Raw genomic sequence first — 12,488 nt, forward strand, 5'->3', positions numbered from 1 at the left:
CGAGAAGATCCTCCCATTCATCTGTGGGACGCACACAGTGGGCCGAGGCGCCGACAACGAGCGGAAATCGCAGTAGGCCAATGTTGGCTTGAGCGCTGCACCCAAATACGACTTGGACGAACACTGTTGCCGTGAACCGTGTGAGGCTGTTACACAATGTCACCTTTGCACCGTAGCACCGCAAACAGACATGGCTTCGACTTCGGCTTTCGACTTTGGATTCAACGCTTTGCAAAAATCTCACACGTGTATGTGAGCGAGGAGAAACATTATTTTTGCCACAAGCCACAGTTTGAATGCTAATTGCTTTAGCTTAGTATGTTGAGACAAACCGGAAAATTCAGACCATAGCAGGCGCAATAAAGTCTCCCAATTAAATCCACATTATTCCAATTTTATTATGACAAATGCTTGTAAGAAACAGCAATTGCAAACAAGGGTCAGCTTGGTTTGATCCTGAAGGATGGGGTTGGGGGGGCTTCTTTTCACGTTCAGTCTGCGGTAATAGCCAAGAGAATCCACTCAGTCTTTTCCTTAGTTATGGAAAATGATGCGCTCTACCCACTATATCCCAAAAACAAACGCAATGATGGCGTCATTGAGATTGTTTTACTCTCAAAACGTAAAAAAACAACCATACAACAGATGGTAGTTCAAATGATTTTGTATACAATATACAAAAAGTCGTTTCATATCATTTTTCACACCTTCACATATATGCATGACGCCACGTATAAAAACGAGGGAGTGGTGTTTTGGCACCTCGCCAAATTAAAACGGGAGCTGCGCGAGGAATGGGCGAGCTGGACCTCTTTGTTTTGACGCAGGATAATATTAAGAGGAATATAAAAATAATGGAAATGGTACATGACGATTTGGTTTCCTTTACAACTGTTCATTATTGCAGACATAGTCCACGAGGTCAGTGACGCCCAGCAGGTCATCTTCGTCTTCATCCTCCTTTGCGGCCTGTCCATTGTTGCGCTCCGACAGCTCAGTTGCCTTCTCTGACACCTTCTTCTCCTCCCGAATCTTGTCCTCGAGCGCCTCGCCTTTGTCCTCGGCCTTGCCCTCGGCCTTGCCCTCGGCCTTGTCCTCTGCCTTATCCTCTGCCTTATCCTCTGCCTTATCCACTGCCTTATCCTCTGCCTTATCCTCGGCCTCCTCGTCGTCGTCTGAGTCGATGCGGTTGACCCGTTTCCGGACAGGCCGGTCCTCCTCCGTGGAGTCGTCCGAGCCGTGCTCCGAGTCTTCCTCTTCGGACCCTCTCCGGCGTTTCAGGGCCAGGCAACGTGGACGCTGCTTCTCAGACTCCCTTAGCTCATCTTCAGAGGAGTCGAGCCACCGTCGGGTCGGCCGCTCATTGGAAACGTCCTCCGAATCTCCGGAGAAGCTCGCTGCCGACCAAGACAAGGTAACGTTTGGACCAATGTGATATATTAGAAGCCACTTTACTTGCCTCTTACCTGGCAGTCCCCTCAGCTAAGTAAAAACAAACAAACAAGCGGTTGATTAATCCTGACTTTTGCCATTATCTGTACCTTCACTTTCCGAGCTGTCCGGCTGTCGTCCAGGTTTGTTTTTCTCCCGGTGGCTTCCAGCCCGGGAGCCGTCCGACTCAGACGTCTCGTGGTAGTTTACGTGCGCCTTGTGACTCCGCCTGGAGCGTCGCCGGCTCACGTCCAGGTCGCTGTCGCTGTAGTCGCTGGAGCCTTGGCTCGCTGCGGAGACTCGTCGTTAGCGACCGAGGCGCCTCGCGGACGGATGGCGCATGCGCATGGCTCATACCCATTTCCTCCTCCTCTTCGTCGTCCTCGTCCGTCTCCACTTCCTCGTCATCCGAGTAGCCTTTGGGTCTGCGGCGCCTTCGGGAGCCACGTCGGCGCGCTGGCAAGTCCTTGGCACGGGACTCGGCTGAGCGCTGTTTGCCGCTGCCGTCAGAGTCGCTCTCGGCGGCCGTCTCATTGTCGGACACGGCAAAGTCTTCCTCTGAGCTGGAGGCCCATTTAAAAGTGTGCCCCATAGTCAGTATTTTTTTGCGGCTCAGGCGCCCATTAGTCCTGCTTTACCTTTCACTGAGGCAGAACTCGTCCTCGCTCTCGTCGTCGTCCATGGTGCTTTCGCTGTCCAGGTCGTTGAGGCGGCGGTGCCGCCGCTTCTTCTTGCGCCGGGTGGCTTCGGGCCGAGGGGCCCGACCGTTCTCCTTGCTCTCCTCCGACTGTATGATGGCGCCCATGTCCTTGCCCCCCGTGATGTTGGCCATGTCTTTTCCGCGACCAGCGCCTGCCGAGCGAGCCATTGATGCCTTTGGGATTTGGCCCTTCCCGACGCTTTGGGCGCAATTTGGCTCACCTCCTCCCTCGGCTTCCTTGACGTCCTCTTCGATGGCCCCTTCGATGGCCTCGTCAAACTCGTCAAATCTGTAGCTAATGTTCTTCTTAGCCCTGGTGGAGCGACGCCCCCAGCTCCTCCTCCGCTTGGCCTCCTTCTCCTTCACCATCACCTCTTGCTTCTCCTCTTCCAACTCGGTCTTAGCGCAGAGAGCAAAATCAGGCCATGGACGCCGCAATGGCGGCTTTGGCAGCCTCGGCGCTTCCTTACTGAGGGCGCAATGATGTTTTCCACGCTGATTCCGACATAAATGAGACGCTCCTTCCTGTAGAAGGAAAAGGGGAAAGGTGAGGCTTGACGGCAACGAGGTGCGGTGGCGTGACTTTACCTTCTCTCGGCCCGCTGTTTCCTCTTCAAGGCGGCGTCGAGTTTCAGCAGCTGTTCCTCCAGGTTGTCACACAACTTTTTCTGCAGAGGCGGCCAGTCTGGCTTTAGAGGCAAAGACAAGCGAAGCTTGCGCAAGCGCTGCCAAAAACGTACGTGCTGGCAGGGTGGGCAAAACCACTCTCCGTCAGGGATGAGCATGAGGGGTGGCCTCAGGCAGGCCGTGTGGTAGCCACTGTCGCACCAATCGCACAGTAAGATCTGCGTGCGCAAAACAGGATGGCAAAACTTGCATCATTGCGCCTGTCTGCTTTCTACCAAAGAGCGAGCGAGCGAGCCAGCGACATGTGCTCACCAGCTCCGGGTGGTTGGGGAGCCCACAATGTTTGCAGGGGTCGTCGTTGGGCGGCAGGTCGTCGTCCGAGGACGAGTCGGAAGCACCTCGGCGCCTCTTGCCTCCTCGCTCCACCTTGTAGTCCTCGTCACTGTCGTCCTCTTCTTCCTCGCTGTCCTCGGCCGACTCGTCATCATCGTTGGAGCCTTTCCTTTTGTGGTGGCCGTGCATGTTGGACCAGCGGGCCTTTCGCCGTTTTCGTCCCTTGACAACGCAACACAGGAGAACGACTTTAACCCTTGTGGAACATAAAAAAAGTACCGTATTTTCACGACCGAAGGGTGCGCTGTACTAAAAGGCGCAGTCTCAGTTATGTGTGCCAGTACTATATTTAACACATACATAGGGCGCACTGCATCATAGGGCGCATGCATGCCATGAATTACGGTAAACAAACAAAAAATGCCACACGAGCAAGAAAGTGAGTTCGGTTGTACTTTATTCTACTGTTTAACCATGTACTCTACTATACTCACATTATTTTTGATCGATATTCATACGCAAATCCGTCCAAGTCCTCATCTTCTGTATCCAAATTAAACAGTTGGGCAAGTTCGCCATCTGACATGCCAATTTCCCTCGTTATTGTCTCGTCGTTGTCACGTGTCTCTTTTCGGCATTGAACACGGCTTTCCAGGGAGCTTGAATTGTGCCTCGTAAGCATGTCTCTTTGTCTATGCCATTTTAGAAGGTCCTAATGCTGTTTTCTTTGCACAAACGATTGTATTTATTTATCAATGGCGGCGGAGGTATGTACTCTACGTCTTACGTAAAGTCCTCTGATTGGTTTACTGCCCCGATCTATGTAAAACATAATTGGTTCATCGGGTCTACATATTACGCCTGTTTATTACGTCTCGGAGTGGCGGAAGCCACACAAAACAACTTAACAGATTTGCACTAACAGTAGTATTTATTTATCAATGGCGCCGGAGGTACGTACTTTGCTCAAATGATAGTATTTATTTACCAATGGCGGCGGAGGTACGTACTCCTCTACGTGTTACATTCAGTCGTCTGATTGGTTTACCGCCCTGATCGACGTAAAACGTAATGTCCTCTGATTGGTTTATCGGGTGCCTATATATTACGTCTGTGTGGCGGAAGCCACACAAAACAATGGCGGCAAAGGTACGTACTCCTTTACGTGACACGTCTAGTCCTGTGATTGTTTTTTTGGTCCCGATCTACATGGCGGAAGCCACACAAAACAATGGCGGCGAAGGTACGTAAGCATGTCTCTTTCAACCCCCCCTGGAGACTGATTGTTTTTTTTTTTTTTGTCCCGATCTACGTCTACGCCTGTATATTATTATGGAAGCCACACAAAACAACTTTATAGATTTTTTAATTTGGTCCACACAAAAGGCACGCCTTCTTAAAAGGCGCACCTTTCGTTTTTGAGAAAATTATAGGCGTTTATGTGCGCCCTATGGTCGTGAAAATACGGTAATACTGAAACGCAAAATTTATCCCATGTTGGGCAGTGCTTTTGAAGTGTGATAAGTTTGTCATTTCTAATTATTTTTTTACTTTCAACCACTCAAAATGTTCAGTGGCATCAGACCGATCCATAGATAAAATGATAGTTTTTCAATTATATTTTTATTTTTGATGCCCTCTATGGACAATATTAGAATTTTATCCTTATCCGTCCATCCAACCATTTTCTGAACCGCTTAGTCCCCACGGGGGTCGCGGGCGTGCTGGAGCCTATCCCAGCCATCAACGGGCAGTAGGCGGGGGGCACCCTGAACCGGTTGCCAGCCAATCGCAGGGCACACAGAGACAAACAACCATCCGCACTCGCACTCACACCTAGGGACAATTTGGAGTGCTCAATCGGCCTACCAAGCATGTTTTTGGGATGTGGGAGGAAACCGGAGTGCCCGGAGAAAACCCACGCGGGCCCGGGGAGAACATGCAAACTCCACACAGGGAGGGCCGGAGGTGGAATCGAACCCGCACCCTCCTAACTGTGAGGTGGACGTGCTACCCAGTGCCCCACCGAGCCGCATTTTATCCTTATATCAAAGATAATTAAGCTGCACATATATTAAAACAAAAATTGAATTAAAATTTTTAATGACATGATTAGAGTATTGAATAAGTCAATAAGTCATAGCAACATAGTTTTTTGAAAGCCCTTTTAAAAGTTAAATATGTATATAAACAAAAATCTAATTTAAATATTTCATGACATAGTTATAGTATTGAATAAGTCATAGCAACAAAATGTATTTTAAATACTTGTTTTGCTGACAATGGCAGTTTTAGAGAAAAAAAAAATGAATGCAAATTTTGTCCCATGTTGGGCAGTGCTTTTGAGGTATGATCACTGAGTCAGTTCTGAATATTTTTTTTACTTTCATCCATCCATCCATTTTCTGAACCGCTTAGTCCCCACGGGGGTCGCGGGCGTGCTGGAGCCTATCCCAGAACTGCATAAGAACTGTCAGCATTGCAAATTGCCCAAATCTTGAGTCTGCATTTAGCCTGTATTGTTTGAAGAAACGAGCTGCTCATCCATGAAAACATCGCTGCTAGGTTCAAGGGTTGATATTCAAGCAAGTGCATCGTTTGAATTCTCAGCCCTCCTTGCACAGAGCTCTTTGAAGTTTTGAGGCATCTGAACACGCAGATAAAGACTGAAAGTGACACCATACAGGCTGATCAGATACCGTATTTTCCGAACTATGAGTCAGTTTTTTTCATAGTTTGGCCGGTGGTGCGACTTATAATCAGGAACGATTGAATGTGAAATTATTAACACATTACTTGATCAGTAACACATTACTTACTTACTAGTATAGTTTATCACTTCACATGTTATTTTCATTTTACACCACATGAGGGCGTTCTAGAACTGTGGAATAATTGGAACTGCAACTGACGGTGAGTCTGACATTTACTGACTTCCACCATCCACTGACTTTCGGTGTCAGCGGAGTTGTTTATAAGTGACACAGAGGACGACGATTTCGATGCATTTAATGATTTGGAGTGACACGGATGGTTTGATAAACTTGTTATTTATGTTAGTTATTTGATATATAGTTTATATATAGTTGTATGGGCCTGTGGAATAATTGGAACCGCAACTGACGACGAGTCTGACGTCAGCGCTGCATTTACTTCCGGTGTCAGCGGAGTTGTGTATAAGTGTCACAGAGGACAAAGATTTCGATGGATTTAATGATTTGGAGTGACACAGATGGTTTGATAAACTTATTTATGTTATAGTTATTTAAATAACTCTTAATACGTTACGTCAGGCTCGTTCTCAGTTCCTCTTTTATGTGTTTATGTAACGTTAGCATACCGTACCGTTCAGCCTGTTGCCTATTAATGTCTGTTCTTGGTGTTGGATTTTGTCAAATAGAGTTCCCCCAAAAATGCGACTTGTACTCCAGTGTGACTTATACATGTTTTTTTCTTCTTTATTATGCATTTTATGGCTGGTGCGACATGTACTCCAGAGTGACTTATAGTCCGGAAAATACGGAACTTGATTTTGCAAATCAACTTCCACCAGCAGCGATGCAATGTAATGGGTCCATGCAAACAATGTGCACACAAACACTAAAACAAACGCAGGCACACGCACGCACGCACGCACACACACACCAGGAATTTTGGGAGACCTTTTAGTAAACCAAAATCACATTTATCATCAGAATTTTCCCATTGCTCAGCGCACACACGCACGCACGCACGCACACACACACACACACAACCCTTCCCCCAATCACGTCCGTTTTTATGGCATAAAATTGTTCTGTGTAGCCATTGCTATGCATTGCTGTGCAAGGGAAAGTCTTTGGCGCCACCTGGTGGCTAAGGGAGTGTAAGACCTCAGAACACACAAATTTCCAGTTTTTGCTGTCATGCATCATAAAAATTGTGATTTATAACGGGAATCAATTTGGTGAATGTGTCACTTATATGCGTTTTAGTATTAAATGACATATCTCCTAACTGCAATGGTTTAAAAATTGCAGCTTGGTGTCACTTTGAACATTGACAAGTTTTAACACCCTGAGTGAAATTTCAGCACCATAGTTGTTTTTTAAAAATGGTTTAGATGAAAAAAATCAAACAAAAAAAAAACATCATAAAGCCCAAAATGGAACCACGTGTTCCATGAGCACTGGTGTCCAACGCTGCTATCGACTGGTTTGATTTCAAGCCAGACGGTCGTTGGCCACCCATTTGCATTGAAAACAGGAAGCTGAGGAGGCAAACTCACCTTTGGCTTGGGATGACCATCCTGGTCCACCTTGTTGTCTCTGGGCTTCCTCGCAACCTCCTCCACTTCTTCTTGTTCCTCACGAGGCTTCTCGACCTTCTTGTCTCGGAGCGCCTTTTGCGCGGGTCTGGCTATCCGGGGCGAGCGTCTCAAAGACACGCCACCCGCGTTGGAGTCGGACTCTGAGTCACCTCGCTGCTCCTCCTGTTGGAGTTTGAACCAGCGTCGGTGGGCCGCCGCCGCCACCGCCGTTGAGACTCTTGTCCGGGCACCAATGGCCGCCTCTTTGTCGGACTCTTCTCCCTCACTTCTGCTGTGAGCTGCCCCGGATTGCGCCTGTGCCGCCGCAGAAAGCTTTTCACTTTGACACTTTGGCAAAGTCTGGGACTTGGTTGGCTCCACCTCTTTCTGGGCCTGGCTTTGCTGGCTCGCCACCTTGCTTTTGTCCCCCGCTGGCCAACTTTGTGCGAGAACCTCGCCGTCACATCCTTCCAGCGCCAACTTGGGATGAATGATTTTGTTGTGTTGGGGAACAGGTTGAGCCTTTTTGCTTTCTCGGCACTCTGTGTCCGGCAAAGCTGGGTGGCCACTCTGTTTCCTGGAGTCATGATGATGGTTTTGGTCTTGCGGTGTTCTTGCTGGACTTTTGCCGTGGCTCTCTTGTGTCTCCTCAGTATGGTGGTCGGCTTTGGCTTTGTTCTGTTCGCTTCTGCAAAGTTTTCCCATTTGGGACTCGCTTTGGTGTTGAAGTGTGTTGCTCTCTGGTGCGCTCACCTCTTTGTGGCTTTTGGTGGCATCGCTGATCTCTGGCTGGCTTTTCATTGTGTGTTTGTGGCTGGCTTTTCCGTCACCGACTTTGGTTGTTTTAGATCCAACGTGTGCGCTTTTCTCTGTTGTTCTGGGGAGCTGTTCTGCTTGGGCCTCCTTATTGGATTCTTTCTCATTGTTGCTTTGAGACACCTTGCTGGTGTCTTCTCTTGCCCCGGCGTCATTTTCTTCAGTTGTGTCAATGGAGTTGAGTGTTTTGAACTCTTGTTTCCTTTTGGAGAGTTCCTGGCTTTTAGAATCCTTTTGACGGTCAATCTCTGCGTGGTGCCATTTTTCATCCAGTTTCTCTGCAAGTTGAGCTCTTGCGGAAGCCTTGAGACTTTTAGGCTCACAGTTTTCAGACTCACTCTTGGATTTGCTTTGGGTCGGCTCCCGACTCAGCGGCGGATCACCGCTCGTGGGCAGAGGCTCCATGTGGCCTTTTCGGGTCCCGCTTTGAAGCCCCGTTTTCAACAATGCATCAGAAGTGTCGTTCTCCGACGTGGTGGCGACTTTGGAACGGGTCGATTCCTTTTTGCTTTCTTGACATTCAAGTTGGACGTCTGGCAGAACTCGGTTGGTATTTTCCGATTCTTTATCAAACTGGTCTTCCTCGCGTTTGTTCAGAGCGGCTGCAGTGTTCTGTTCCGTATTGTGATTGCCAGCCACTTTTGTCGATTTGGATAGATCAGAGGAGTCTTTTCCTGTCGCATTTTCACTTTTGTCCTCTGGACATGGGAGTGTTTTCTCTGTGTCTATGTCTTTGTTTTGTGATGATGGCCGCTCAGGTTCTACGGCGACTGAGTCGCAGGGGGCTTTAGGCGCAAGTGTATTGCGTTCCTTTTGTGGCTCTTCCCAGTCAGGTTGGGCAGCGATGGCTGCTTCTTCTGCCCATTCAGATGTCAAGCGGTCCATTGCAAGCCGGCAGGTGGCGTCCGACTGGCTTGGCCTTTGGGAATTAGCCCCCGAAGGTCCATTGGCTTTTGCACCCCTGTTAGCGGCCTTCTCCTGGCGCAAGTCTACAGCGAAGGCCCTTATGACCGTCGACTCAGAGGATTCTTGCAATTCGGGCCTCGCGAGCTTCTCTGAGTCTTGGCTCCCCGCAGCGCAGTCGTCGTTGGACGATTGGTCCTCAGCAGCCTGCGATCTATCCGCTTGATTCTCGCTCCTTGTTTCTTGGCTGTCCGCTTTTCCTTTGTTTTGTTCTGCGTAATTTGAATGATGACCTTTGGCTGCGACCTCATCATTTGATTTCTCCTTCTTTTTGGATGGGTCCAAGTTGTCCTCCACAGAAAATTGCGTGTTGGCATCTGCTGGTTTGGGCTTTGTTAAATTGCCGTCTCGTCGGTGGTCAGACAATTTGTCATTAGCTCTCTCGGGGCGAGATGCGGCTGCTGCTTTCTGTGTGACCTTGTCCGGAGAGCAGGATTCCTTCTGTACCTTTGTGGATGCCGATACATTTGGACCGAAGCAGGGCTGGAGGCGGGCCTCCAACGCGAGCTCTGATTCACCGTTGATGTGGTCACCGACACTACGCGTCTGTTCGCACGCGGGCTCGTCTTTTACGGGGTCCTTCTGCTGAGAAAGTGGCGCGAACTTCATGCCTCTTTTCTTCAGCGGGATCTTGGCTTGCTGCATCTGTTGGATCTCGTCTAAGTTGTTGGGGGCGGCCTGTGTCTCCGTCTCGGCTTCGGACCTGTCTAGCGTCTCTTCTCTGATGCTCTGGACTTTGTTGACTAAACTATGATCCAGGGACTGCTCCGGCAGAGCTTCTGCTACGCCGTTCACTGACGATTTGATATCAGATGTCTCTGATTTGAGCTCATCGGTGTGATGCGATTTTCCGACGCTCTCTGTCTTTGGGGACATCTCAAAGGCCACTCTGGTGGTGGAATCTTTCATGTCCTCATCTGATGAGCTTTCATCTTCCTTTACTTCAGCTGAAAATAAAAAGCTCAGGTTTGTTTGTTTTCAAACGTGTTTTTTAAAAAAAATCCAATTAATTTATGAATTTGCGTCTGTTTCCGAGCAGTTGTAATGTCAACGTTTTGGAATCTGCCGCCTACGCTGTAGAAATTCAATGTGAATTTTTCTCAAAATAATAAGCAAGCAAGCGTTGACCTGCTTTCCCCTTTTCACTTTTGGCGTCTCTCTTCAGGAGTTCGGGATCAATGTGCGTCTTTAGCAGAGCCACCACTTGCGCCAAGTCGTTGCGATCTCTGCGAGAAAGAAGCAAATGTCAACGTCAAGTGAATACCGCCGCCTCCTTGTCCTCGTACCTGACAATGCACTTCCATGAGGCGCCGTCCAGGTCGTCCTGCTCCTCCACATAGAGGCGGACGTTGTTGTCCCGGTCCAGCTGGAACCAGTACATCTGGCCATCTTTATCGCGGCCGATGGGCTGCAGACGCATCTTGTCCGGGTCGTCCTCATTGATGACGTTCTTGAACTTCAGGTTGTCATCGAACTGACTCTCACACAGATACTGCACAGGCCAAATAATACACATTGGAAATTCAAGATTTTTGTGAAATTGGTGTGATGCTTTGTTTACTTTGAGGATGGCTGTCTTGCTCTCCATTGTCATGCTCTTGTAGCCTTTTTCTTCTAGCTCCCACGCCCACGCTGTGTTGAACTCTTGGCATATCTGCAATGCAACAAGCCAGGGAGGACAATACTATTGATATTAGATATTTTTTTCAATATGATACTGAGATATGTTTGGGATTTGTTGTTTTTACCTTGACCAGATATTTTTCCCATCTGTCCGCCGACACAGACTTCCCAATCTTTCTCAGCAACTTGACGTGGAGATCAACTAGCAACTTAGAAACTAGATGACAACAAATGTTTTTGTTTTTAAAAATACAGATTGCGACGAAGCACCATATTCTGAGGGAGAATACAGTCAAGTTAAAATAAATGAATGCATGAATAGCCATTGAGGATGGAATGAATGAATGAATGAACTTTATTTATTTTATTGGTATTTGGTAAATGTTTAACTGCAACAAATTAAATAGGCGCTACACTAAGTCACCTACTATGCATTGGCGTGTTCAACATGAATGTAGTCGAGCTTCCATCGCTCCTCCAGCGGAAGCACTTTAAGCCAACTTTAATTTGCTAGCACGCACCGGAACTCATCGAGGGGAGCGGCTAAGCAACACTTGTTTAGTCTTTTAACAGTGATTTAACTGCGCCTTTCTGCTTCCTTCGCTGGCATTAAACACCCCGGCAGACAATTTGTACGCCCGCGACGCTTTCCGTCAAACGGCATCGCCGCAGCAACCCGGAAAACGCGATTCAACGGCCGAGTTAGCTGTGTGTTGTGTTTAGAGGCGGTGAATAAAGGCTTTTGTGTGTGTGTGTGTGTGGGGGGGGGGGGGGGGGGGGGTTTGGGGGGAGCATAGAAAGTGCCACAAACACGCGACCAATTCGGTAAATTAACAACAAAACAACCGCGCCCATGCACATGAGCATCAATATCCTCCCAAATGTAAGAGCCCGTGTTCGTTGAATGTGCATTCGAGGGGAAGTAAAGGTGAATGAAACACAATAACACAGCATTGCTAACGTAGCTAGCTCGGTACTAGCGATGAAGTCTCTCCTCCTGCCCTAGCCCCACCCCCACCCCATCCCAGCGGTTCTTTTTGCGAGCCTTAACCTGAGGATGTGTCCCGCAGGTATCGCTCCAGCTGCGGGAAGGTGAGCTCCGGCAGGTCCAGCTGCGCCCCGTAACGCTCCAGAAAGGAGCAAATGACGGCGTAATTGGGACACAGGGCAGGGGCGCAACTCGCCGTTGCCGCCGAAGCAGCCATCTTTTTCCTTCCCTCCACAGCAAGGTGTCAAGCGAGCAAGCCGTCTGCGGAGCGTTCAACGCCATCTCCGCTGCTGGCGACAAAATAAAACACAGGAAGAGAAGGTAGGACACCGAAGAAAACAGCAACCTTGACATTAACCCTGTTATTACCATGAGTATGATGCGGATGATAATAACCATGATTTATGGACTCGCTGAAAACGTCCACGTTATTTAATAAACTACCAAACTATGTAATAGATTGGATAAGTATACTGTACGGTGGAGCTATAAACATAGTACATTACTAAAACTGACTAAAATAATTAAGATTAATTCATTTTAAAAAATGTATATCCTTTCAACATGTATGACTCATACAAATAATGTCCATTACGTCACGTTTTGTGTGCCAAAATGAAATATCCACAGCCATCCATCATTTGCTATGTTCAACTATGCATCAATGTCCATTAATTTAAATTCTAAACGCTAAATTAAAACATTTCCCATTTGACTTA

General features: G+C 48.1%; 2 protein-coding genes across 4 annotated transcripts in view; one reads left to right on the forward strand and one right to left on the reverse strand.

The window, feature by feature from the left end:
* LOC125982530 (aquaporin-11) overlaps nucleotides 1–382 on the forward strand; it is a 1,916-nt gene extending 1,534 nt beyond the window's left edge. For both annotated transcript variants that reach the window (XM_049743290.2, XM_049743288.2), the window contains one exon: nucleotides 1–382. This exon is cut by the window's left edge and continues 25 nt beyond it. In XM_049743290.2, the coding sequence (XP_049599247.1) occupies nucleotides 1–76 (76 nt within the window). In that variant the 3' untranslated portion in view covers nucleotides 77–382.
* Nucleotides 374–12,045, reverse strand: rsf1b.1 (remodeling and spacing factor 1b, tandem duplicate 1). 2 transcript variants are annotated; one of them, XM_049743117.2, is made up of 15 exons: nucleotides 11,833–12,043; nucleotides 10,907–10,998; nucleotides 10,720–10,812; nucleotides 10,445–10,650; nucleotides 10,287–10,384; nucleotides 7,359–10,105; nucleotides 3,071–3,313; nucleotides 2,872–2,976; nucleotides 2,720–2,799; nucleotides 2,602–2,656; nucleotides 2,353–2,530; nucleotides 2,070–2,283; nucleotides 1,789–1,994; nucleotides 1,542–1,721; nucleotides 374–1,397 (listed from the first exon to the last, which is right to left on the reverse strand). In XM_049743117.2, exons 1-15 carry the CDS (start codon nucleotides 11,984–11,986, stop codon nucleotides 886–888), a joined length of 5,163 nt encoding a protein of 1,720 aa, XP_049599074.1. In that variant the 5' UTR covers nucleotides 11,987–12,043; the 3' UTR covers nucleotides 374–885. The 2 variants fall into 2 exon arrangements, with proteins under 2 accessions (XP_049599074.1, XP_049599075.1); XM_049743118.2 differs by having other exon boundaries at nucleotides 1,250–1,397; nucleotides 1,467–1,721; nucleotides 11,833–12,045.
* Nucleotides 12,046–12,488: the final 443 nt, after the last annotated feature.

This window comes from Syngnathus scovelli, chromosome 15, assembly GCF_024217435.2.
Source record: "Syngnathus scovelli strain Florida chromosome 15, RoL_Ssco_1.2, whole genome shotgun sequence".
Classification (NCBI taxonomy): domain Eukaryota; kingdom Metazoa; phylum Chordata; class Actinopteri; order Syngnathiformes; family Syngnathidae; genus Syngnathus; species Syngnathus scovelli.